The following is a 27,369-nucleotide window of genomic DNA, read 5'->3' as shown; positions in this document are numbered from 1 at the left end:
AAAATCTATTAGAAGTTTGGGGTATAATTGGAATCCTAATAATTTAGCTCTTTTATATAGATATGACCGGATATGAAATAGTAAAGGTCTATCTAAGATGAAAGCATGAAAAGGAGGTTTGGAATGGGCATGCAACCATAGGCAACATGCCTTCGACAAACATGACCGTGACTTCCTCCCCTACTCAATTGGTCGACGTCCCTGTCAACCGACTCGAACAAGCAAGATTGGGACATTTGTCATGCGGCCATAAGCAACATGCTTTGGACAAGCATAACCGTGACATCCTTTCTGTCAACCGACTCAGACAAACAAGACTGAGACATCTGTCATGCAGCCACAGGTGACATGCTTTGGACAAGCATGACCATGAAATCTTGCTTGTTCGAATAATCATTAGGGTTGTTGAATATCTCATTTTTGCTTCCATAAATCAAATGTGAGTTCTTAAAGCTTCAAAGTTCTTCCATCAACGTCGAGTCCGAGATACTTGGCGATTTGATTCTACGAGTTGAGTAAGGGGTTGCATCCTGACTTAAAAGGTACAAAGACGGACTTGAAATTTTTGTATACGTTTCGATGATTCGATACATTATCGTATGCAATCGATAGGTCAGGAAGACGATTCTATTGGCATTTTGTGTGTATGTGTTTGCCCTTCTTCTACTGCTACTTCACCTTCTTCACCTGCGAGTAAGAGAGATGTGCATTAGATAGAACACAGTATATATATTAACACTAACCTTATATAAGTTTAGTTCATCTTCTTCACCTGTGCACTTCTTCGTCCAATATCTCTTACCTTTGTTTTGTGACCAACAATTTGTACTCATCCAGCTGATCCCGCCATGCCACCTGCTCAGACCTATCAACTTTTAAGTAGGAGACAATACTACGGTCTCCGATGCGCTAAACATATTCATTTCCATGCGACCGACATAATTTAGATCTCTAATGTTGAGTAAGATCGTTCGTCTTTCTACGAACTTTAAACGATCTAAGTTTGATTGTTCTGCAGTTGTTTTACATTTATTCTACACTCTCCTCAAATTCTCCAGCAACAAAGTCACTGCCCTCGACCAGGCCACCTCCGTAATCAATCTCCAGAAACTTAAACCTTGTGAGCATATATATTGTTTGAACCTCGAGATTTGTGCCTATTTGATGTTTAAACTTTCATAAGTGTCTAATTAGTTCTTGAACTTTCAATGTTATGTTTCATAAAGTTCTCAGAGTACGCTTAACCTCGAGATTTGAAATCACTGCTTACATACATACCTAGTATTGACCATAATTTACAAGAACATTTTATAATCTTAGTAAGAAGGAGAAGGGTTAAGGATTTACACGGTATGAGATCTCACATTATTCGAAAAACCCTAAATGTTTAACTTCAAGATTTGAAATCACTGCTTACATACCTAGTACTGACCATAATTTACAAGAACATTTTATAATCTTAGTAAGATGGAGAAGGGTTAAGGATTTACACGGTATGAGATCTCACATTATTCGAAAAACCCTAAATGTTTAACTTCAAGATTTGAAATCACTGCTTACATACCTAGTACTGACCATAATTTACAAGAACATTTTATAATCTTAGTAAGATGGAGAAGGGTTAAGGATTTACACGGTATGAGATCTCACATTATTCGAAGAACCCTAAATGTTGTCGGAGTAAATGATAGTCAACAAGGGCATTCTAGTGCGTTGTATATTCTTATCCTACTTGTATCATTTGATTCGGAATCATTGGAAAGAGTATGGTTAACCCAACATGTGAAGGGTATGGTTAACCCAACATGTGAAGGGTATGGTTAAGCCAACATGTGAAGTGTATGGTTAACCCAATAACGAAAATTTCGTAAGGGAACTATAGTAGCCTACCATGAGACAAACAAAAGATCTTCCTTCTAAAGAGATTCGAAACTATTATATGTCCACATTCCAATAATTTTAAAAAATGTCAAATATGAACAAACATTTAATGTTTTACTATAGATGCAACTATTAATCCACTGTACAAATAAAGAGAGGAAGAAATGGCAAAACTATGGCCATGAATGTTTTCAGAAAGTCAGTGGATGATGCAATTTCAATCATTCCCAACTACCATTTTGGCTGGTCTCCTCAACCATTTTGCTTCTTTTTTAATGCTTCCCCATGTGATAAGGAATCTTTTATGAGATTTTGTTGGATTTAACCGACATCAATGGACAGAGAAACATATTGAAAGCTTTAAATATTTCAATCAATCCACAGCTTGACCATAAATCACATTAGTTGAGAAGTGAAGGAGCATTAGGCAGATATATATATATAAATAAAAACTGGCACATCTCCCTGTTTACATAACTTCCTCTTAAGATTTATTCTACAAGTTATTTATATAACATGGTTGTAGCAGCTAGAAGAACCAAGTAATTCTGAAAGAAAGAACAAGAAGATGCTAAAACCAAATCTCTACTAAGTTGACGCTACAATATTTACAATAGAAGCTAAGTAGTAGTACTGACCTTCTAAATGTAGTCGTGTCTCGAACAGAAACCAGAAAACCCCTTGCATCATCAAAGTTATCATCAATCAATCAACTCTTCTTAGCTCAATCTCAAAATTGGCAAGAAGTACCAAGCCTCTGCCTCTGCCTCTGGCCTAGAGTTGCGGATTTTCGCTTAGCAAATGCCGGGTGAAGTAGCTCTTGAAACTTCTCTAAGTATAGTGACCATGCATCTTCGTTCATATCAGCTAGCTTCACAAAGGTTACACTGGCTGGAAGCTGTTCATTTGCACTTCTGTGGCCAGATGATGTATTGGTCATCATATATCCATTCTCAGGTCTTGTTCCAGAGTACTTGGCGTGTTTCTTATTCTTCTCACCCAGACTGGTATTCTTCAGTGACATGGAAAGCTTTGAAATAGTTGGAATCCTTTCAGAAGAAAACAGATCGGCGAAGCCTCCTTGCTCATCTTCTTCACTGTTTTCTTCCTCGATGCTTTCCTCCAGTTTACGAAGAGGAAAACGTCCACGTATACCGCCACCGTGGAAGTGGAATGGTGCTGTTGGGTTAAAATCATCTGCTTCTATCTCTTGGCTAAAATCTAACTCCTCTTCGTCGCAGTCTATATCAAACTGAAATTCCTCATCGCCTAAATCTGCCCGAGGGGATAAGACCTCCTTCTCTTTGATCAGCTTTCTAGCCTCCATGCATATAAGTTCAAGTTCACTGGGATCCTCCTCTGCACTACGAAACTCCCTAGTCATCATCTCGCCGATCTCGGCAAGACAAAGACCAAATGCAGCAGCTTCCTTCAGGAAGATCGTGCAGAGAACCAGAACCCTGAGACAAGCCTCGTGAATCATGGGGAGCTCCATCCTCAACATCTCACTATCTTTAAATGGGTTGAGATCTTTGATATACTTGAGCTCATCCTCTGAAAATGGAATTGATGCCTGCGGCCAATGAATCCACTCAAAATATGGATCCTCTAATGTTTCTGGCAAGCAGAGTCCATGATCAATAGGAATGAGCTCCACTTGACCAAACCTCCCAACACCATCAAGTTTCCTAACTAAAAGATTTCCAGCATGCCTATCTGTGTTAAAAACTCTAATGTCTAGTATGCCTATACGATGCACAGCCACTACTGGGAAGCTGGAAGTTCCATGATCACTGGCATCAAAATCATGTGGTATGAATTCTTGTAAGGATGCAATCTTGCTAACCAGCTTCTTCTTACTCGGCATGTTACCATTTACTCCATCATTGACATTGAAGATCGAGTGGGTAATCTTCACCAAGGCAGTGGGAGGCACATTAGCAAAGTGATCGTAGTCAAGAAGATAAGCTGCAACCTCACGAAATCCAGTCTCCCCAACACGCACTGATCGTTTTAACCCAGGTTGACCAAGAGCTTTACCAACAAATCCTTTTGGATTGTTTGGTGCAAAAGGTTCTTCATCCGTAGGCTTCACAATCGCAACGCTCTCACCTCTGTTATTTCTGAAATAGTATGCACCACCAAGTCCACTATGAACAGGAATAGGATCTACACCAACTTTAATTGCTTTTGTAATCTCACAAACCAGTTGCTTTGTTCTAATAAAGCGATCAGAATGCCCCAATATCTCAATAGGACCACTCTGATCTCTTTGCTGAATATCCCTTCCAGTAGGCGAGAGACAAGGAGTCGATGAGCTTCTGTGCAAAATGTTTCGTGTAAGAAGAAGGGGAGAATCGTTTCGTACGGCACTGAGGTCGTTCTTCAGTACCATATCCCCAAATGTCAAAGAGCTCTCATCAGTTGGTACATTGAGCGCAAGCTGTAACCTCCTCTTCACAGTATGAGCATTATCACTCCGATCCAATTCCATCCCCAGGACACAACCAGTGTCAGTTTGCACAAAGACCCTTCTCCTCCCTGAAGACAGTTTCCCTTCCATCATCTTGCTCCCGCCAAACTCTCGACCGAGTGGACTCTTAAAGCCTGCTGCTGTGGCCATCTGCGTCTGGACAGGGCTATCCAATTTACGATGCATTAATTACAAATGCGCACACAGACAGTGTAAGCAGCAGGCAAAAGAGGTGGCAATGGAAGAGAGTTCCTTCTCCCCCAGAAGAGTGCTCAACTCTAAAGCCGATGCTGAATGAGCTTCAACAAAATCTTGTACCCTAAAAATCATTAATCGGTCGACACAGTATCAAAATCCCACTAAAGATCCTCAGTGAAGAGATGCCCAAAGAAACCAACGACAGAGACTGAAGACTTTATACTACATTGACATACCCATTGAACAGGATATGCAGAGCCCAATCTGTCCAATAAACCCAAGATTAGATTCATCACCAAAATAAATAAAAAGTTCATTCATGGCAACTAGATCCCAACAAGTTGTCTAAATGGATTGTTTCAATAGCCAAAAGGCAAAAGATAAGAACAATTCAGCCGAAGTTTCATTGATTTAGTCTGAATCAATTCTACTAAAGATCATAGATCAGCACACTTTTCAATTCTGGAGCCCCTGGTAGTTAAGACACGCCACAGAAAATCATCATGAAAAGCTAATTTACTTCAAAATTAAATGCAAGGGAGGCAGAGTAAAGAAAACGCATAAATTGCGGCTCACTTATTTCAATAAATTCGTGTAGATCCAGTTTGATATCTGATGATCTTTCTTAAAATTTTCGTAGCAAAGATGAAAAGAGTGACTATTTCTCAGATGAACACAAAATCTCTCATGGAAGAAAGAATTAAAATCAACCATAATGCAATATCTCCCCACACGCAATGCAGCAAAAACAATTATTCCTCATTCAATTATCATCCGATCAAAAACTCCACCAAAAACCCCACACAATCTCAAAATTACAAGAGAAATGACGACGAACACAAATCCTCAGACTCACTGAAATTAATTCATCATTCCGGATAAAACAAAGACAAAGCGATAATCAGAAGGAGAAACTCACTGAAATTAAAGATCTAGGAGAAGCGGGGGAAATCAAACAACGTAGCACATTAGCAACGAATGCGTGTCATTCAACAGTGAAAACCTGCAGAGAAGCAATCGAAAAGATTCCAAGAAGAATAAGAAGGCCCTCCAAAATGGGGCAAAATTTCTCCCCCTTCACGACAGAATCAGAACCTTCTCCGTTCCCCGTTCTCCGTTCTTCTTTACAGTGGTTGAAGCTCACTGCTATATCTCTGTCAATGAGTCGCCGTCTACTTCTTCTTCTTCTTCTTCTTCTTCTTCTTCTTCTTCTTCTTCTTCTTCTTCTTCACAGTCGTCTCTTTAACCTAACGCGTAAGTCTAGGGTTAAATCACAAACTCTGGTTAGAATCAGAACTCCTCTCTTCCCCCCTCTCTCTCTCTGCTTCGTGATTCGAACACTCGAGAACAAGCAAAATGGGGCCGGCGGAGCAGAGGGCGAATCTGAACCGTCTGATGAATCGGTTGTGGGACCGCCAAAGAAGAGGAGAGATCGACACGTGGAGTATCCGTATTCGATGGATGATGTGGTCGTGGGCCCCATTGGCGAATGGGCTTGAGTATGTTGGATGTCAGCGAATAGTACGGAATTTTTTATTATTCGACGAAGCTTAATACACGTATTTATCCATTTAATATCCCAAATATTTCTCTTTTTTTTCGCTATTTTACCAATTTAACCCTGTTCTTCTGTGAATTTTACACTCATTCAAATTTAAATCTATTTATTTATTTATTTATTTATTTACATATATTCACAAAATCAACTTAAACTCCAAATTTAATTAATAATTTCTTAATTTTACCTGTATTTTTTAATTTACTCCAAGTCAACTTTCACTGCTTCTCAGGATTATAAAATAATATAATAAATTAATTTCCATTTTTACCGATTTACCCTTTATTTTTATTTATTATTTGTGGTTTTTTCATTTCTTAGACTTCCCTTTTTCTAAATTACTTTTTAGTTTTTTTTTTTTATATTTCTAATATTATTTAAATAGTCATTATAATTATACCTTGACTAAAAATCAAAAAATATTTTAAATAATTTAAAAATATAGAAGTATATTGTTGGAATAACATGACTCGTGACTTCATTAATATACTATAGATTATAAATAATTTAATATATTAAAAAAAATATCATTGAATAATTTAATGAAAGTTATGGATAACCTTACCTTCGTGCTAAATTAAAATAGCCGTTATTACATGTTGGATTTAGTATTAAATTATGTTTTATTTATTAAAAAATAAATTGATGTCTCAATTTATGTTATTTAATTAATTTTTATGCGATGGGCGGTGGGATTTGGGGAAGCTTCTTCTGCCTTTTAAAATCTCTTTATTTTTATAATAATTATGGACTAAATAAATGCGAGATACATCACTCTGCCACGTGTCATACGTGTTTTAATTTTTTTTTTCAGAAAAAACATTATTATAGTCAAAGGCGAATGTTTGACCAAAAAAGAAAACAGTAAAGGGAGGGTATAACTGTAATTAGTAACCTCAACCCTAAATAATTAAAAATAAATAAATTTATGTCTATTTGTTTTTTTTGCTTTTAAATTTTCAGAAAATATTTAATAAAATCTTTCCATTTTTAAATTTGTATTTAATATTTTACAAATATGATCTGATTCGATTGTATGACCAATAATTCATATTAATTAAAATAATTTAAATATTAAACAAATCTAATATTATTTTTTATTCTATAAATTTGTTAAATATTTTTTTAAAGTCGGTCGGAAAAGTTAAGCCTAAATTTATTTATTTTTTAAGTGAGTTAAATAAATAAAAAAAATTAAGGGTTAATTATGGAAATTATCAAAAAGGCAACCGGCCCACCTGGATAAATCTTGGGACAAAAGCCGGTGGTCGGTTAAGATTTGTGTTGCGTTTTGAAGCAGCTTTACCTAAATTAGTCCGCTCCCTTAATTTTCATTTATTCTAATTTTATGAAAATCCTATGTGGAATGTTGAAAATATTTATACTTGAAGTCTTTCACCATGTGGTTAATTTTGTTTTGTCAAGGTAACTCAACTTTTTACCGTAATATTCCACTTTTTTAGAAAAGCGATGGGACAAGCCTTCTAACTAATGTCTTTGATCGAATATATCGAGGGTTGACGTGGCATTACATCATAGGTCCACCGCACTACGCTTTTGCCCTTTTTATTTGACTGTCATGAATTGGGCCAAACTCGCAGGTTATTATAGCATCCAATTATTATCCGTATAAATATTCCTTCCTACTATCTTACTCCATTTTATTTATCTAGATAATTAAAACATTTATTTTAGCTCTTAAAAAAACTTATTTTGGTCACAATATTTTTTAATTTAATACTCGTCTCATATGTAAGTGACTTCAATTTAGGCTCGTTGATATATATCTTCAAGATTACATCGTTTCTATATCAAATAGTTTAAGAGCAGAATATATATATATATAATCTGTGGACATTATGGATGATGTTGGGTTGAGTTCGACAAATGGTCTTGCAGTCAAGCTCCCGTAAACATTATGGATGATGTTGGGTTGAGTTCGACAAATGGGTCTTGCAGTCAAGCTCCCGTAGACATTATGGATGATGTTGGGTTGAGTTCGACAAATGGGTCTTGCAGTCAATCTTCTGTATGTCTCTGCACTCGAGGGCCAATCTCTATCTAGCTCGAGAAAATCTTTGCATGCCTACCTTCTGAGAGACTTACGCCCCATAAAAATTGTCTAGCTAAGCCTGTACCTTAGTTATAGGTCTGACACAAGTTTAGAATTCTAGCTCTTCCACAGTAGTATCTCACTTATGGCTCAGATCCGGGAATGGGGCATTCTTTGCCCTCCACCTAAGCTACATAGGAAAGGCCCAAAGTCAGGAATAGTGAAATTTCACACCGTCTTTTTATCCACGGCTATATTTTTAGACTCAACTCAATTGTTTCGATAACCCAAACATAAGAATGTTAGGTTGGATTAATTTGAGTAATTCGAGGAATTTATTCAAATTTTTGTTTTCGCTAATATATAAAGCTACATATTTAATTATTTTTAAATAGAAAAATAAATATTTTTAATTAAGTTAAATATTTATTTTGATAAATTATATTTGAAAGACTTAAAAAATTTATTTAATTATATTTCAATTTTTTATTATTTTAAATGAGAATATTAACAACCTAACTATTTAATTATTACTCATTTTATAAAAAGAAGTGTCATTATATTATTAAAGAATAACTCGAATATCGTAATGATCAAATAAATAAATTAAAAAAATAGTGGACGGAAAAGTAATTAAGTAAAAAAATAAAAAATAAAAAAATAAAAAAATAGTTAAAAAAAATGGCAAATTCATTGAACCTAAATTATGGGGAAGCGACAAAAAAGATTCTGCAATTTGTGAATGTACGGACACGTCATTCCAATTCCTGTGGGTGCGCGCACATGAGATTCTTTCCCGGGGCTCCGCCTCCGGTTTTCGTGGCGGATTTGTCTTATCACGTGTGGCCGCACGTATCTTATCATCGTGCATCCGCTTCACTATTGGGCGGGAGATTTTGATTTTGTAGATTCTCTTGTGATTGGGACCCACCGCCACGTCAGACAATGCAAAAACCCCAGTTCGCAAATCTGGACTCTCTAGGGACTAAGGCAACAATTTCATATGATTCTGAGGACCTGAGTGTAAAATTTTGAAATTTAAATTAAAAGAATTAATTAATACAAAATTTAAAAAAATTGTACGAAATTAATTAATTTTTTTTAAAAGATTTGAAAATTCACCGACTAAATTTATATTTATTTAAAAATATTTAAAATAATATTAAATAATAATTTATCAGACATTTTAAAAATTAAAAAAATTAAATTTGTAATTTTATGCATATATGGGCCCAAGAGGCCCAAGAGGCTTTTTTATGCATATACGGGCTTTATGGATCCAATAATCGGCCCAATTAAAGCCCAACTTGCTGAATACAGATTTGGGCCGGCTCAAACGAGGGCTTAAAATGGATCGGCCTAAAAAGAGGGAAGTCACGAGCAAAGCATGCGCGCAGCTGTATGGGATTCTTGACGGATGCTTCCCTCTGAAACTCGCTCGTGTTCGGCAGCTGGCAAATCCGGCGGTCTAAAGCGCCCCCACGGCGGTTCCGTTCACTGATAACCGCCTAGAGGCGGCGGCGGCTCTCCTGCTCGGCCATTGATGTTACATCTTCCTTTCGTTAACATCAAATCTCAGCCAAGTTTCACAACCTTCTGTACTCTTTTCGTTCGGGGTTCTCAATAACATCGCACTTCGATTTTGGTGCTTGGCAGCGTCTTCGAATTGGTGCAATTCCGTAATCTTTCTGTTTGAGGAGCTGTACAGGGAGTTGAAGTGTCGGTAGAGAAGGATTGGAGGCGTGGACCGGCCAATCTGAATAAAATCCAAGTATGAGAACGGGGAAAAGCAATCAGGAAGATGAAGAGTATGAGGACGACGAGATGGTTGCTAAAAGAGAGGGGCCTTCTTCTACTTCCAACGCTAATAGTAGCATCGGAAATAGCAAAGGTATCTTGTTTATGCACGCTGGCCTGCTTCTAGATCCAATTCCTCGATTTTTGATGCAGTGTGATGTCATGCTGACATGCCCATAGTCTGCCCTTCTTAATTCGATGTATTTTTCCTCATGCTACTACTCCGTGTTCTTGATTTTATCGATTCTGTTCTCAATTGTGAATTTCAGTTGACCATGTTGCTCTCCCTGTATCTAAGTTTTATCCTCTGATCATATCTATGAAACTCTCAATTCGCCATCATTGATTCTAGCATCGGTTATTTAGGATTATGACGTTTCAACGGATTGGTTTACTTTTATCAGTTATATTTAAATTGTAACTGAACTTGGACCCAGATGCGAAGAACAACGATAGGGCTAATGCCATACGGTCGAAGCACTCTGTCACCGAGCAGCGCAGAAGAAGCAAGATAAATGAGAGGTAATCTCTGCAAACAGTCATTCAGGAGTTTCAAGATTGTTAGAGAGATTATCCTGATCACAACTTGCAGGTCTATTTTTTTTCTTTTGTTTGTGAATCATGCCGTATGGTTGTAACGGCCCAAGCTCACTGCTAGTAGACATTGTCTTTTTTGGGTTTTCCCTTTCGGGCTTCCCCTCAAGGTTTTTAAAATCCGTTTTCTAGGGAGAGGTTTTCACGGAGAGGTTTTCACACCCTATAAAGTTTGTTTCGTTGTTCTCCTCCCCAACAGATATGGGATCTCACAATGATGATTTTAGCTCATTGGTTAACATATTGCAGAGAATTTGGACCTCCTATCTATGATCCGAGAAGGATTTTCCTTTATATATTGAGTTTGGCGTCATGGGTTTCATCTATTCTTACGCCTTAAAGGAACTAGTCCACCCCTATTTTCAGGCCTGAATGATGCAATTATATTTCTCTTACCTCTGCAACATTAAACGACCAACCTCTATCTCATTTCAGATTCCAGATTTTGAGAGATCTTATACCTCACAGCGATCAGAAGAGAGATACCGCGTCATTTTTATTGGAGGTATACAGTCGCTTATTGAAATTGGGACAATGTTGAAGCTCAAAAGTATTTTTTCTTCATGCGCTACTCGGTAAAGCTTGCTCATCTGCCATTGACTAAAATTAGCCTTTCTATGCAGGTGATTGAGTATGTTCAGTATTTACAGGAGAAGGTGCAGAAGTACGAGGGTTCTTATCAGAATTGGAGTGGGGAGCCTACTAAGTTAATACCATGGGTAAATACCAAATGCTCTTCCTTTATTGCGTTTAGGAGTTTTCAGTCACTAACATGCTTGCCAGCTTTATTTTTGTAATAACGTTGCATAAGATTAGCTGTCTTATTAGTTGGTGGGACAACATGAGCGCTGTGTCCCTCAAATCTTTAATTGTGGAATTATTATTATAGTCCTTTCTGTTCCTTTGTATTGCATATGATCTGTCCCTTTTTTATTCACTTCCTAATAGACATTAAGCTAGTTTCCAGTGGCTCGAGGTGGGACATAGATGCAAAATATTGTTTTGGGATGATGCATTGGAAGATAATTATCCTCTAAAAACCACATTCCTCAGCTCATAAAATATGGACTAAGTTAGTTGTGAGAAGGATTATGCGGATGAATATATAAGGAGGTGGAGGGTTGCCGAAGAAGTCTGTCGGAAGAGGAAATTATACCCCCTAATGCCAAGAGACGCTGTTCGATGTGCCAGTTCGGATCTTTCCCAACCAACAGTTTTATTAACTAAGCCCACAGATTTAGAGTTTGATCTTTGATAGGAATGTAATTAAGTTGGTGTCAAACGGAAAAACCTAGAAGAAAATTAAAATTCACCCGATTTGAATTTTGAAGTTTGAACCACTAAATGTTGCCTGTGGGGTGGGGGAATTTGCAAAGGCGATGCCCCAATTGGATGATTTCTTTGATTAGGTTAGTGCTGTGCAAGGAAAAGAATGGGATTTATCCGCATTTGCTTTCCACTGCAATTATGGTATAAGATATTTGAATGTAGCTACAGAATCATTTAATCTACAATGGGTTCTCATGCATCTATTGGGTGGAATACCCCATCTTACTGATGGGAGTGGTTTCAGTTGTAAGACAAAGATTGTTTGGGTCAACCTATCGTCTATTATGTCGGAGCTATTGCAAAGATATCATAGGTTAGTTGACGGTGAGGCCTTGGGAGGAGACCAAGGTGGTAGAGTAGAGAAGTCTAGAGTTAATGCTTGTCCGAAATACTTTATATCCCATTTAATTCAGTCTGTAGGACAGTCTCATAAACTTCTAGTGGGGGTGAAAAGGAATTTTGTTATCACATGAACTTCGAGGGAAAAGGAAGTTTGGGTATAAAGGTAAAGACTTCGGATTGTACATACCCAAGAGTCACAGGGTTCAAAATCCTTCAAAGCCCCACTAAACTGCAAATATCTTGCCAATATCTCGACATAAATTGTTCATTATATTAGGTATTAGGCTCCGTTTATACCTAAGATAATTTGGATGATTTCTGGGAGTTCTGGGAGTTCTTTAATAGGTTTCCAGTTGCTTTATTCACTGTAGGAATTCTTTAATTTTTTAAGTAGTCACTGGTGATTGTATTAGTTTGTTGTTCAAGGCTGGTATATAGCCTTTATTGGAGGTCTCTAGGTTCTAAGAGGTATTATTTCATTTCAAGAATTCTCCAAGATTTGTGGTACTCTAGTTTTGGTATCAGAGCTCCTCGACAAGGGGACTATCATGGCTAGGGAAAGAACTCCACCAGCTCCAGCATTGATGCAGATCAGACCGGTGAAGGGGCTGAAATTCTCACCCCGCAAGCAATCTCTCAACGACTCCTTAGTATGGAAGAATCCATTGAAGAATTGAGAAATAGCCAATTGGAGGTTCACCAAATGGTGGTGGCTTTAACCGAGAAGATGGACAGTGTCCACTCAGCCAATTCATAACCCACTAGGCTCTAACGCAGCAGTACCCACTTACCCTGGAATACAGCAACCGCACAATCCAAGTAGACAACAAGAACAAGCAAGAAACCTTCAACCACCTCCTAACCAACCAATTCTAAATTATTACAGAGAAGAAGAGAAACACTTTCATCAAATCTCCTTTCAAAATTTGGCTAGATGGCTGCAAGAATTACTAAGAACTCCCACAGTCAATAAACAAAGCAACTGCAAACCTGTTAAACCAAGTAATGCTACATCAGAGAGGAACTCAGGGCTCTCTAACTACACTAAGGTCTTAATAATGTTTTTTTTTTTCCAAGTAATAATGTCTGTTTCTATTCTATGATTCAAGTCCAACATTGATGTGCAAGTCGATAAATTTTACCTTTATTTCGACGTTATTTGCTTGCATTGGATAGTGGTTGATGCTTAATCTCATCTAGGATGTGTATAATTCTTAGAATCGGGAATTTTGTTCTGCTGAGAAAATTCTCTCTTTAATATTCTGAACTTTACTGTGTTATGCAGAGAAACAGTCATTGGCGTATGCAGACTTTTGTTGGTCATCCACAGTCTGTAAAAAATGGTTCTGCTTCAGGACCAACGTTTTCAGGGAAGTTTGATGACAACAACATTTCAATTTCCCCAGCCATGCTTGCAAGCTCACAAAATCCCCTCGACTCCCATTCAGGCAGAGATGTTCTGCAGGATGCTGACATAACAAATAAAGTTCCACTTCCCATGTCTCTGGAAGGAAATATACATGCTTCTATCCGTAGTGACGGTGTTCTTGATCAATCTCTCCAGATTCCAATTTCCGGTGGACAGGCAACGGAGTGTCCCATCGCCAACAATGCATCAAGCCAACCGGAAGAGATGGCTATTGAAGGGGGTACAATAAGCATTTCAAGTCTTTATTCAGAAGGGTCAGTTGTAAGATATATATATACTGATTTTGTTTCAAGTATTTTGATAGGTTATGGAGATAACATGAGCAGAAGTTTTATATTCACCTCCTTATACTGCAATTGTTTTAAATATACAAAGCATATTTTTTACAAAAAAAAAGAATCAAACTTTTTTTAAACCGCATAATTGTCTCCTGGATCCTGCTAAGTTCGAGGTAGAACCATCGAGTTTCCACTGCTTTTATGGTTTGTCTTACAATTCGTTCTTGTTTTTTCCACTCTGATCGTGTACTGCTTATTCAATTCACATATTTATCTTACATTGGCAAGTTCATGCACCAATTATTTATAAACACATATCCTAACATTTTAATATTAGTGTTTTCTTTGGACGGGAGGGGGAGTGTGGTGTCTTTGATGGAGGATACTCATCACAGGATGAACTTCAAAGCCTCTTTGAAGTGTTTGCGTCTCTTAATTGTTGCTTTATCTATTTTTATTTCAGTGTTTAGAACGATTGACATCTAGATACCTGGAAAGATGTTTTCACCAATTTTGTTGGAATTTTAACTCTAGGGCTTGATTTTGCAATGACCATATAGATGTTAAAACTTGAGCAATTATTTCATATCCATTGTATTGTCTTACTACATGGTTTAGATATTTCTTGATGAAGTTTCTTCCTATTTTATAAATATAGCTATAATAATGATTTGACCTTTAGTAGAGCTTGTTCAAATCCCAGCATATAGGATGTCTGAATAGTTGCTTTTGGAGGCGTTCATTTGCATGGTCTCTTCCTAGGATTTGGTAACAGCTCCGGAACTTGGTGCTAAGCAGGTTATTGAACAGCTTGACTCAAGCTCTGCAGAATACTGGACTGGATTTGTCACAGGCTAGTGTCTCCATTCAGGTTGATCTTGGAAAGAGAGCAAATAAAGGTCTCCCATTTGGAATGCCCATTTTTAAGGTATGAACTTGGACTCTCAGTTCTTGATTTTCTGGTGTACGGTTTGATATCGTGTTTTTCCTGATATTTTCCTCATCGTAGTAGAAAACAGGCAAGAAATTAGAGAACTATAATAGTAGCTTCAAATGTAGGAAATGAAACTAGAAATTCAATCTGAGAAACTTGCTGTGACAAAAATGTTGACATGAAAACATAGAACGCAACAGTTCAGACCAACAAATCTTTAGTCTTTCATATTGTTTTAAGCTCTCCAATTTCTGACCAGGAAACTGGCAACCCTTCCTCCTCCGGCCACCCTGCAATGGCACACGTAGGGGACCTGGGTAGTGGAGATGACTCAGAACAAGTGAAAAAGCGGCTAAGAACATGACGATCTGGCAACTCGAGTCCCCGGTTTATTACACTGCACACCGCATGGTTACTGTTTTTATTGTGAATCTCTGAATGTGATGTCTATTGTACAGATCCTCTTTTTTTTATCTTGCTTGGCATTTTACACAATTTCTTCAAGCTCATATTGCTATAACCATCAGTGTTAGGAAATCCAAGTTAAAATTTGGTACTCAGTTCCAAATTCTCCAGTTTCCATTGCTCTGTATTCTATGTTTGTAGTTGTATCACAATATAAATGGGAACCTCTCAAACAGAACTTTAAAGAGGGCGTTTTATTTCCACTTTACTATATTGCTTGTCTCTACTGATTTCTCCCTTTTCTAATCTCTCAATGTTATTACATATTCTTCAAGATTCAACTATCTGATCTTGTGAATTGCTTATCTGATCCCTTTTCTATGACTAATTTCTCTGATCATAAGAACATTGCAACAGAATTGGACCAAAGAGGGCCGGAATCTGTGTTTATACAGGCAATTCCTTTGAGATTCTGAGCTTTCTGGGCAGTTCTAAATGAAGCAAATGCTGAAGCTCTGCTACTGCTCACTCAGGAAGATGCTAAGAGTATGCAATATAGATCTCTTTTATATATTCCTGTCTTCCAGTCTATCTAATGTTCATCCATTAAATTGTACTAATGATGAAATGAATTTTTGAATTTGATCCATTTTGCAATTTCTAGGATTGATCATCCGAATGTTTGAACCTTGAGCCAAGAAACTCATTTCAATCGATTCGGAGGTCGTAATATCTAAAAATCGAGGTTCACATAGCTAAAAGGTCTCTATTTTTTAATTCACTAGGGTATTCGTGTCCTTTGATGTCGCATGATATCGCATGTTTCATATCATATAAGTTCTTGATGGAAGGTTCCAACATTGTCCCCTTTTCTAGCAATGTACATTATTCTATGAAAATTCATGCCAATCATTTAAGGGTTTGTTAACCAACAAATTGTATGAACTTTGAGCAATAAGATATAGTAAGTAACAAATTCATTTGTTGTTAAATCCCTTCATAAATGTCTTTTTATTAAATAGAGTTATGATGTGATTCTCTATGAATTTTATGATTTGCAATTGAATCGAGAAATGATGAACTATTCTACTTTGTTCAATATATATGCTTGAAAAGATAGAAGTTAATAGAGACATCTCTTGAAAGTGCTTCAAACCCTGTGTAATAGTCCAAACCCACTATTAATGGATATCGTCCGATTTGGCTCGTTAATATCATTATTAGTCTCATAGTTTTAAAATGTGTCTGCTAAGGAGAGAGTTTCACACCCGTACAACGAATGTTTCGTTCTACTTTCTAACCGATGTTGAATCTCACACCCTATCTCAAATGTCAAATGACATTTATAGACATAAAGTTGATTTGATTGCAAACGATAAATGAGGGCGGTAAGAAAGTAGGCACAAAGTCACTCATAGATTAGCATGAAATTTAAAAAATACATCAACTTAAATGGAAAGAGTTTTCTCGACCAATGATGACACCAAGTTAGCTTTATTTCTTGTCACAATGATATTGCATTGATTCTATACACTTCACCATTGTTGCATGTTTATTCACTTTCCTCCATTTCCCTGTCTTGTCTTTTCACTACATTTCCCTGTCTTCTCCTTTTTCCTTTTCTTCTTCTACTTCAAATTCACCCACTACTTTGATATATTTAGACAAATAACCTAAAAGGAATCAAATCACACTTAATGAAATGGCTAGTTTTGGTTTCATTTAATTCTTTAAATAAGGTTTTAGTATGCTTTCTTCTTTTTCTATTCCTTTCTTCTAATTGACTTTCATCTGAAGTTTTCAGGTAGGTTTGGTTTTCAAACTTCCAATCTTAGCTATCAATCTTAGCTAGTAGTCAAGATTCAACCCCGCTCAACTCAACAGTTACATCAACAAAGAAATGAGATCCCACGTCAGTTGGGGAAACGAAATATTCCTTATAAGGGTGTGAAAACTTTTCCCTAGTAGACGCATTTTAAGATCGTGAGGCTAACGGTGATACATAACAAACTAAAACAGACAATATCTGCTCACGATGAGTTTGGGCTATTACAAAAGAAAACCATCCAAGTCTTGGAAGAACAAGAAAACTTCTATCCATTTTCATGGCCAACCATGTCATACCATCCTTGTATAAATCAAAGAGCCCTACAAATGAGTGATTGGTAACAAGAAAGAACCATGGTTTACAAGCATAGGAGAAACATGGCCGACTGGTGAATTTTTCAGAGAGAGAGAGAGATAAGGTATACTAATACCTTAAATTTCACATAATAGGCCAAACTGTAAAGAATAACTATGAATGAAGTGCACAGCCTCCAGTAAATAGTACATCTACTTACATGTGTGTGGAAATAAATTTGGATGATGCACAAACATAATCTTACTCGAGAGATAGCAACGAACCAATCAAAATCTGCAACATAGAAGGCCCTCCCTCCAACCTCTGTACTTCCGGTAATGCCTCCGTTCAGCTTTTACCATTTTAACCGGGCTGCTATTCCATTCAGACTGCAATCTATAAAACCAGAGAGGTAATATAATTTACCTTAGATTATAATTTAGAAAGGGATAGGGAAGGAAGAAGCTTGAGAGGTGAAGTTAGAGTGTGACTTACATGGGAAAGGCAAAAGAACGTGTGCTTGTTGTGCTACTTTCCGATCGAAGAGAGACGCTTCCAGGCCCCGTAATAAGACTAGCTAATGGATCTGCAGCAGAGAAACTACACTCGCCAATGTCGTATGTGGACTGACTTGAAATTTGTCGACTATCTGATGTTCTACATTCCAGATTGGTTGAAACTTGTGTTCCCGAATCGCTTCCACGCCACTCCTGTGTCCCTGCACTGCTGGTTATGGGTGCAGGATAGTTTAAGTTGGTATTTCCATGATGTTCTTCTGCACCATTGCCCACAGGAGAGATCGAATTGAAATTATATGCAATACTTCCATTCTCAGATTCATTGTTATAAGCTGACTGATGTGTTCGGTTGACATGTTTTGGTGGTTCTGCTGTAGAACCCAGAGCAGAATTGCTATTGCAAGATTCAACAGACTTGGAACCCGAATCGGGGTCATCCGACTTCTCTTTTTCACCAGATATCTGCAATCAAAAGAAATTCAATCTACATCAACCAATTCTAAGAAGCATCAAAGATGAGAAGTTTTGAGCCACTAGAGCTAAAATTGCTTCGCCATTGTACTGAAAGTACCCATTTGAATTCCACTATTTATTGCATTAGTTATAATTCAAAGCCATCTTCAACATATGCAGACTAAAAATACAACAAACAAGAAGTGCAGAAGGACATGATTAATAACTTGGCTAGAAATATGCATACCTGGACACCTATGTTGTTGAAAGACTCGGAAGAGTAACCTTTCTTAACTAGCTTTTGCATCGAAACTTTTGGCTCACTCGGATTGAATTTTGTTAACTTCGCATCATTATGAGTAGTCCAGTCCATGGCAAAGTGATCTTCTAAAGAAACCTTTTGATCATCTGCTATGGATTTGGACATCTCAGAAGAATTCTCTTGTTCTTTTACAGATCCTTCGGTTTGATCTTTCTCCAGAGGCACGATTTTGCAGATCGACTTCTCGTCCTTACTTCTAAAGAAGTAATTGTCCAAAGAAGTCACCCCTTCATCAATGCAGATATCCTTCACATCATTGACATTAATTTCTTTGTCATAAGCTATCGTTTTTGACATTTGACATTCCATGACACTTTTGTCCACATATGAGAATAAGGGTTTCATATTGGATGGTGCAGCAAATGCACTAATGGCATCAGCATTATCCACAGAACAACCCACAGACGAGCCATTAATCTTTGTAGTCATGCAACTATTCCCATCACTAGAGAAATATGAAGATTGAGATGAATCCTCCTGGTTTATCCTCTCTTGACATGAGAGACCAATTGGATTGATACTCATGACCCGGTGTTGCAACTTACTGTAATTGCATTCGAGAGATTCTGGAACACAATTTGGGCTAGTCATTGAATGGTAAATGAAGAACACTTTCTGCAGATACATGATAACAAATGCATGTTAGAACAACAAATTGTGTAAATAGTACCAAAATGATAAAGATCAAATAATCTCTTCTTTACAAAACAACATAAGATCAGTAATAAAAATGCAGAACTTTCAAGTAGAATACAAGACAAAAGAAAATGTTGTTACCCAGTTTCTCAGTTTACAAAAATCATGGAGGCAAAGGACCTTCAAAAGAATCAAACTTCGTGAAAGATAGCATGAACACACGACAGTCAGCAGCTAAGAGCTATCCCTAAGCAAACCTGCCATAAAACATCAATTTATTGAAACAGAAATCCTAGAACTTGGTAAATTGCTGTGAATGGAAGATGAAGAAGAAAAGAAACTATACTTAAAAGGAAGAGTAATACATAAATTTTGCAGTCACAATCAAACAGAACAACATCATAGCCACTTCGATGCTAAAACAGAGTGAAGAGCAAAAGGCATTCCAAGAAATGGATCATCAGCTGTGACTGTAACCCATTGAAAACTCCTATATATTCTCCTCAGATAGTGTAATATCTCAATTGTTCAAAAGCAAAACAGGAGAATCTATTTTAATGATAATAAAGAGAAAAAGGTTGAGTTCAAACTGGAAAAAGCCAAAAACCAAAAGAAAAAAAAAGGCCCAACTATTCGAACAGTTATGCATACAATGAAATATCATGTCAGCTCCTAGGTGATTGACCAGGTGCCGAGGTCTGGCCCCTCCAGAATCACTTATTAAAGAACCATATAGAATCGGCTAATTAATAATAGAAAGCAGTGAGTTTTGTATAAAAATTAATTAATCTCAACACAGAACGCTCAATTAAATCAACAGAATCAAGAACACTCAGACTAAATTATCACAGTAAAGTGCATATAAAAGTCATTATTACATGATTAGTTCATTCAAGATATAAATTTAAAAACTCTCTGGGCTATACGTGCTGGGATCCAAAATCCTGTTACCAATACTCGAAAACAAAAAGAGAAAAAGACGAGTGGTAAAAAAGTCGGAAGAACTTTTCAAAAGCAAACAAAACTTTCAACAGAAACATCATAACTTAAAATGATTGTATCAACCAAAAAAAAAAAAAAAAAAAAAAACCCCCACATATTCTCCTTTATCTTCAACTAATGATGAAATGAAATCGACCCCGACGCCCAACCTCCACCTCTTGTTAATGGGGAAAAAAGGTAAACCAGCAGAAGGAATTCAAAGCATCAGAGAATGGGGAAAAGAAATATATGCTGGCAGGGAAGTCAAAAATTCAAACAATATAATACAGAGTTGAAGAAGAAATTGTGAAGAACAAAAATATGGACCTCCATATAAAAATCCTGAAGCAGAGATTGGACGTTCACTAAAATTGAGGCAGAAACCCCCTGATAATCAAAAAATGGTGTAGAAAATGGGCCAAAGGAGCGCCCTAGTTTGGTGATTGAATTTATGGAACAGAGAGAGAGTGAAATTTGAAGAAATGATGGAACTGAGTCAGAGTGGCTTGCCTATTTCTGTTATCAGCCTCAAAAAAAGGTCACCTGCCATGGCAGATTACACAGAACCTCTTTCTCTTTCTCTTTCTTTCTCGCATTGCAATTAATAAAGGAAGCGAAACTAAGAGAGACACAAATGCTCTTACCGACTCCGTTTCCTAATTAATACTCCGGAGATACAGTATTCAATGATATTTCCTTCGATAAACCCTAAACCTAAACCCGCTGTCTTTCTTTGAACTTCAAATTACTTACCAAATCAAATACCTGCTCCTCCTCCTTCTTCACCGGAATTACTCCTCGAAGCTCCGTCGTATGCCGACTTTCCGATCACCGGAGCAGAACAATCGAAAAAGACGTCCGTCGTCCTTCTCCGCTTCTCCGATCCTCTGTCGCTTAATTTCTATCGTAACTAAAAGCCGCTTTGTAATTATCGACTTCAGGTGACTGAGAGAATTCTTAAAAAAAATCTTCAGGTGTTGACAAATCAAATACAGATTCCAATACAGCCTCGTGTATTCCGGCCGGAGATTTGTTAAACTGTCTCTCGCCGGTAAATTCAACTGACCGGAAGTTACAGTAACTCCGGCGATTTGTAAACGCCGCTGCAGTAAGCTTCAGAATCCATTCTTTTGTTGCCAAATGTATTAATATGCATCGTTTTCTCTATATTAATTGATTTATATATTTTATTTTCGCCAAGTGGGGACCACAACCTACCGTGATTGTGTACGGTCGTGCCTAGAGTTAAATCTTGACCGCGGAATTATGGCCGTTGGATTTTTGTTTTTAATGTCATCATGAGATGACGGTGGCTATTTTATCATGGTAGGACACGTGTCACTGAAATTCGCTCGCAGGTGTGTTCAAGACACAAGTACATGGAAACTTCAGTATCACGTATGATGACGTAATTGACGATCAATTTACAGCCGTTGATTTTCTTTAATTGGAAATTTTTTTAATTTATTATTTAATGACGGAAATTAATATAAAAATAGAATATATATATATTTTTAAATAAAAGGAAGATTTTCCATTGGTTAGTTATTTTATAATTAAATATGGAAACAATTTATTTCTTAAAATATATATATTTTTTTAGAAATATGTGTTTGGTAGAAAATTAAAAAATTGGATCCCAATTTTTTAAAATTGCATTTTGCAAATTTGGCCAAATATTAATATGATATTACAAATTTAGCAACTAATTTTACAATTATTTGCAAATATAGGAACAAGTTATAACCCGAACCTAACCGAACCAAATTTGTAAAAAGTCCATAATTCCCGTAAACGTTGGCATATCTTATTGGTGTTTCGTTATGAAGATTAAATTAATGTGTATTTCAAGTATAACATCGCTAGCAGATATTGTATTTTAACTCGTTACGTATCACCGTCAGCTTCAGAATTTTGAAACGAGTCTACTAGGTATAGAGATTTTCACACCTTTATAAAGAATGTTTCGTTCCCCTCTCCAACCAATGTGGGATCTCACAGTCCACCTTCTTTAGGAGACCAACGTCCTCACTCGCACACCACCTAGTGTCTGACTTTGATACCATTTGTAACAACCCAAACCCACCTCAAGATATTGTCCGCTTTAACCCGCCACATATCGTTGTCAGCCTCAGAGTTTTAAAACGCGTCTACTAGAAAGAGATTTCCACACCTTTATAAAGAATGTTTCATTTCTCCCTCTAACCAATATGAGATCTCACAGTCCACCCCCTTTAGGAGACCAACGTCCTCGATGGCACACCACCCGGTGTCTGGCTCTGATACCATTTGTAACAACCCAAACTCATCGCTAGCAGATATTGTCCATTTTAACCCGCTACATATCGTTGTCAGCCTCAGGATTTTAAAACGCGTCTACTAGGGAGAAGTTTCCACACCTTTATAAAGAATGTTTCATTCCTCCCTCCAACTAATGTGAGATCTCACAGTCCACCTCCTTTAGGAGACCAATGTCCTCGCTTCGCTGGCACACCACTCGGTGTCTAGCTCTATACCATTTATAACAACCCAAACTTACTGCTAGTAGATATTGTCCGCTTTAACCTGCTACATATCGTTGTCAGCCTCAGGATTTTAAAACGTGTCTACTAAATAGAGGTTTTCCACACCTTGAATGCTTTGTTCCCCTAATATAACGGAGAAAACGGACAATGTCTACTAGCAGTGGGTCCTCAAACGACAAGAAAAAGTTCATTATTTTCATGCTTGAATGCTCCATTTGGCAAGTGGGGGGGATCCAATTGGGTTTGCCCTAAATTCTGAGGGTCTGCCTGCCCTTTAAAACTTTAAGAATAAGAACTTTAATGGAAAGAGACATGGTGACCCCTACCCAATTTGTAGATACCTAAAAATACCTTTTATTTTCCTTTAGGTACCCATTTTTTGGCCTATGGTTTTGAAATTGATATCAATAGAAAGGGATGTCTCAACTGCCTTAAAATCATCACTTTCATTAGCATTCATTTGTAATTTAATGTTGCGTCGATATTGAATTGCCAACTCCCTCCGAAATATGATTGTTTGTCGATCACATTAATACCATACAAGTTTAAGTCGGGGAGAGTTTGTGGGTTGGATCGATCGGGGAGAGTTTGTGGATTGAATCGGGTCAGGTTGGAACATTTTCTAAACCCAACTCAATTGTTCGAGTCTAAATTTTTTCATCTCAAACAACATTTATTAAATAACGAACTCAATCAGCTTAACTATAAAATTTTTTAGTTCAATTGGTTACCGGGGAGAGTTTGTAGGTTGGAATGAGTCGAGTATTCAAATAAGTTCATAACTCAACCAAAACTACACAAATTGTCCTAAAGTAGCGAAATTCCTTGTCGGGTAAGTTCCGACCTGCACGAAAGGCATAACGATTTGGGCACTGTCTCGGAGAAAAGCTCGGTGAAATAGACATGTCTGTGAATATGCGGACTACCTGCACCTGGACATACAGACCCTATGAAGCTCCACTATTCCCTCGAATTGGTTTTGGGCCTTTCCTGAGTAGCTTATTAGGGGGGTCGTTAAATTTTTTGAACACCCCTACCAGACATTTTTTATAACCATTTCTTCACAATTTTTTTGGGCCTTGGCAGACGCATTTTAAATCTGGAGGGGAAGTTCGAAAGGAAAAGTCATGTTGTCACAGATAATCAGTAGAAGTCGACATTCTTCTGCTAGCCCTTGAAACTCCTACAGTTCAACACCAGAAGCCGATGTCATGCTAAAAAACAGTGCACGAAAGGCCACCCGTTCGAGTTTACGAAATCAATCGAACTTACTTGTTATCAAGGTGTGCTATGCTCTCTCCACCACGGAAAGCCAATTTTTAGTAGCCTTGAATGCTGCTTTAATCGACTCTCTCCAGCTCCCCCCCCGATACCTTTGTCGTTCGTATTTCCCTTCGACTGGTTCGGATCTTCCATTGGGGCTGCGGAGATAATAAAACAGCATAAGGGCCTGCGGAGATTATTAACATGTTTTTCCAACCTATATCTTCCCACCTACGGGACATGAGCTTTCGAGAGCCCGATCCGAATCTAAATAATTTTTTATGTATGTCTTTTGTCTTTCAGCTCAAGGGATACAGAGAAAGACAGACCTACCTATTTTGAAAATATTTCAAAGCGACAAAAATTCGAGATAAAGACACGTCTACTACTGAACCTATGAACGCTAAAGAAATGATCCATTAACGGGAAGAACAGCCTGACCGACCAATACTTACAGAACTATGTCCATGTGGCGAGGTGCATAATGTCCACCCCCGATGCCAAGAAGGACTTTATTGTTCTTGTTATGTTCCCTGCATCACAATGACGATATCAAATTATATAACATAGAAATGTTCGACGAAAAGATAATATCGTTGAGCAAATGGTAGAACGATGCAAAGCATATCATCGAGGGGAGGGAAAATTATAAAGGCATCGAAATTAAAAATTTGTTAACACTTGAAAACATATTGATCGAGTTATGTAGTTAGTAACTTAATTCATAATAAAGCATTCATTATAAGGGTGCAGAAACCTCTCACGAGTAGAGGTGTTTTAAAACCTTAAAGGGAGGCCCAGAAAAAAAAAAGCACAAAGAGAACAATATCTGCTAGCGGTAGTTTCATACACATCTTTTCCATGAGTCGACTTAGAAATTATTTTGAATAATGCAAACCAACAAATGAGTGATAAACGACAATATAAAGAGATCGAGCTAGCTTCGGTGACATGTTATCAAGTAGATAGAGCAATTATAAATTTAAATAATAGTTGGAAATGTAACTGTCGAAGCCCACCACTAGATATTGTCCTATTTGGGCTTTCCCTTTCAGGTTTCCCCTCAAGGTTTTAAAACGAGCCTGCTAGGGAGAGGGTTCTACATCCTAATACATCGTTTTCCTCTCCAACCGAGGTGGGATCTCTCACAGAAAAGATCACAATCCACCCCCTTCGGGATCATCATCCTCGGTAGCATTCGTTCCCTTCTCCAATCCATGTGGGACCCCCAATCCACCCATTCAGGCCCAGCGTGCTAGGGAGAGGTTTCCACACCCTTGTAAAGAATGCTTCGTTCTCCTCCCCACCGATGTGGGGTCTCACAATCCACCCTTTGGGGCCAGCATCCTCGATGACACTCGTTCCCTTCTCCAATTAACGTGGGATCCCCTAATCCAATCCCTTTGAGGCCCAATGTCTTTGTTTGGACACCGCCTCGTGTCCACCCCCTTCAAGGCTCAACCTCCTCGCTGACACATCCCCTATTATCGGGCTTTGCTACCATTTGTAACAGTTCAATGGCGGACACATCCCCTAATGTCAGGTTTTGATACCATTTGTAACCGCTCTCACTGGAGAGGGGAATGAACAACATAATATCTACTTTTGATAATATCTACTATTGATATGTTGATTAAAGAAACTGAGTAAAGAAACACTGGAATCGTACCAATCCGATGAACAGTGAGGGCAGGACGATTCGAAACGGCAGTATGCCGGTTGAAGAAAATGACCTCGTCCACGACCTCGCCAGCAAGCTCCTCCAAACGATTATCGAGGTCGTCCTCAACCACAATGCTCCTACCGTGTTGCAGCAGCCTCACCTCTCGATTAGCGAAGCTTTTCATTTCCAAATCAACAGAAAAATCCGATTAATCGAAGGGAGAAACAGAAACACTTAAAATTGGAAATCGGTGGAGGAGATTAGAGGACCTAGAGAGAAGGATCCGGGGCGCCATCCGGGCATGGCGAGGAGCTCGTTTGCAGGATTGATGGAAACTGTCGTTGCCGCCACTAACATCGCCATGGTTGCCTCTTTGTTGCTCTTTCTGTGAATTGAGTGTTTAACAGAGCGAGATGGTTGTTGAATCGAATTTCTATGGGCGCCTCAGCCAACAGATTCTTGAGATTCTTCTGCAGGTGCGTTTCCGGCGGTTCGCATCTGCTTTGGCACTCAAGACCGCTGCGATGGGTCCCGTCCTTGCTTGGCTTCGCCTCCTGCTCTAGTAACTGTAAATATATCTCAGAATATTAATCGCTACCCATTAATACCTACAAATAATTAAAATATAAATTAATTAAATTTTGAGAATAAAATAAAATATAATACTAAAATGATTAAAATATAAATTAACTAAATAGGATTAATGTCGAAAATTTAATGAGCGTTCAAATACGAAACAATCTACAAGCTAATACATACAAATAATCAAAATATAAATTAATTAAATTTTAAAAATAAAATAAAATATATTATTAAAATAATCAAAATATATACTAACTAAATAGGATTGATAAAATTTAATTTTATGATATTTATCGCGTTTAAATGAGATACAAGCTACCCACTAATACCTACAAATAATCAAACTAACTAAATTTTGAGAATAAAATAAAATATATTACTAAAATAATTAAAATATAAATTAACTTAAACAATAAAATAAAATATACGCTAATTAAATCATAACAAATAAAATATATATATATACGTGAGATATATTCCATAACTAATATATTCTCTAAATATTTTGACTAATTCAAACCATTGATAGTTACTTTGTAACGTCTGTATTTTCATTACTTAGGTATATCGTTTTTTTTACTGTACCGTAAATTTATTTTTTTTGTTTATTTTATTTTGCATTTTTTTCATGAACTCAATCGATCATAATTAATTTTTTTTTTTGTTTATTTTATTTTGCATTTTTTTCATGAACTCAATCGATCATAATTAATTTTTTTAACGGATTTGTTAGAGTTGTTCCGATTCACAATTTTATTTTTTTAAATAAAATTAAAATGTTAATTCACAAAATATTTATCTATTTATTTGAAATATTTGATCAAAGAGGATGGAGAATAGATAATTCAAAAATTAATTATTATGAAATTAAATAAAAATATATTTATATAATTATATCAGTAAATATGTATAGTTTAAAATTATCAATAAATTCAGGTTGGTTCAGTTCAACCTAATAAATGGAAAATTTCACAGGATGAGAAATGAAATAATTGGCCGAGGATGGGGACGGAGAAGGTTTTCTCGTTTCTAT

The 27,369-nt window shown here is 37.1% G+C and overlaps 3 protein-coding genes and 1 long non-coding RNA gene across 15 annotated transcripts; 1 reads left to right on the top strand and 3 right to left on the bottom strand.

Annotated features, from left to right (window-relative positions):
- Nucleotides 1–24: 24 nt before the first annotated feature.
- LOC111805083 (phosphatidylinositol 4-kinase gamma 5-like) lies at nt 25–5,895 on the bottom strand. 5 transcript variants are annotated; one of them, XR_002816610.1, is made up of 4 exons: nt 5,472–5,895; nt 2,520–4,816; nt 773–865; nt 25–687 (listed from the first exon to the last, which is right to left on the bottom strand). XR_002816610.1 is itself a non-coding variant. In XM_023689962.1 (2 exons), the coding sequence occupies exon 2, from the start codon at nt 4,538–4,540 to the stop codon at nt 2,612–2,614; it is 1,929 nt and encodes a 642-aa protein (XP_023545730.1). In that variant the 5' UTR covers nt 4,541–4,816; nt 5,472–5,895; the 3' UTR covers nt 2,287–2,611. The 5 variants fall into 5 exon arrangements, 1 of the variants encoding a protein (XP_023545730.1); XR_002816609.1 differs by having other exon boundaries at nt 773–855; XR_002816611.1 differs by having other exon boundaries at nt 803–855.
- Nucleotides 5,896–9,540: 3,645 nt separating this feature from the next.
- LOC111805611 (transcription factor BIM2) lies at nt 9,541–15,544 on the top strand. 3 transcript variants are annotated; one of them, XR_002816684.1, is made up of 7 exons: nt 9,541–10,054; nt 10,398–10,482; nt 10,990–11,059; nt 11,178–11,273; nt 13,511–13,915; nt 14,731–14,860; nt 15,126–15,544. XR_002816684.1 is itself a non-coding variant. In XM_023690742.1 (7 exons), the coding sequence occupies exons 1-7, from the start codon at nt 9,937–9,939 to the stop codon at nt 15,228–15,230; spliced, it is 1,002 nt and encodes a 333-aa protein (XP_023546510.1). In that variant the 5' UTR covers nt 9,542–9,936; the 3' UTR covers nt 15,231–15,544. The 3 variants fall into 3 exon arrangements, 2 of the variants coding, with proteins under 2 accessions (XP_023546511.1, XP_023546510.1); XM_023690742.1 differs by having other exon boundaries at nt 9,542–10,054; nt 13,511–13,908; XM_023690743.1 differs by lacking the exon at nt 15,126–15,544 and having other exon boundaries at nt 14,636–14,854.
- A 1,800-nt stretch (nt 15,545–17,344) lies between these two features.
- On the bottom strand, nt 17,345–21,438 carry LOC111806017. Of its 3 annotated transcripts, none has more exons than XM_023691338.1 (5): nt 21,057–21,438; nt 19,464–19,579; nt 18,612–19,301; nt 17,889–18,373; nt 17,345–17,789 (listed from the first exon to the last, which is right to left on the bottom strand). In XM_023691338.1, the coding sequence occupies exons 3-5, from the start codon at nt 19,275–19,277 to the stop codon at nt 17,681–17,683; spliced, it is 1,260 nt and encodes a 419-aa protein (XP_023547106.1). In that variant the 5' UTR covers nt 19,278–19,301; nt 19,464–19,579; nt 21,057–21,438; the 3' UTR covers nt 17,345–17,680. The 3 variants fall into 3 exon arrangements, with proteins under 3 accessions (XP_023547106.1, XP_023547108.1, XP_023547107.1); XM_023691340.1 differs by lacking the exon at nt 21,057–21,438 and adding an exon at nt 20,631–20,790; XM_023691339.1 differs by lacking the exon at nt 21,057–21,438 and adding an exon at nt 19,688–20,371.
- Nucleotides 21,439–23,591: 2,153 nt separating this feature from the next.
- On the bottom strand, nt 23,592–26,300 carry LOC111805650. 4 transcript variants are annotated; one of them, XR_002816692.1, is made up of 5 exons: nt 26,024–26,300; nt 25,761–25,930; nt 24,486–24,624; nt 24,101–24,249; nt 23,592–24,011 (listed from the first exon to the last, which is right to left on the bottom strand). It is a non-coding gene; the product is annotated as an uncharacterized LOC111805650 (long non-coding RNA). The 4 variants fall into 4 exon arrangements; XR_002816694.1 differs by having other exon boundaries at nt 24,537–24,624; XR_002816693.1 differs by having other exon boundaries at nt 24,547–24,624.
- Nucleotides 26,301–27,369: the final 1,069 nt, after the last annotated feature.

Source organism: Cucurbita pepo, chromosome LG11 (genome assembly GCF_002806865.2).
Source record: "Cucurbita pepo subsp. pepo cultivar mu-cu-16 chromosome LG11, ASM280686v2, whole genome shotgun sequence".
Lineage (NCBI taxonomy): Eukaryota > Viridiplantae > Streptophyta > Magnoliopsida > Cucurbitales > Cucurbitaceae > Cucurbita > Cucurbita pepo.
Note: the sequence above shows the minus strand (reverse complement) of the source record. Positions and strands in the feature narration are given on the sequence as shown.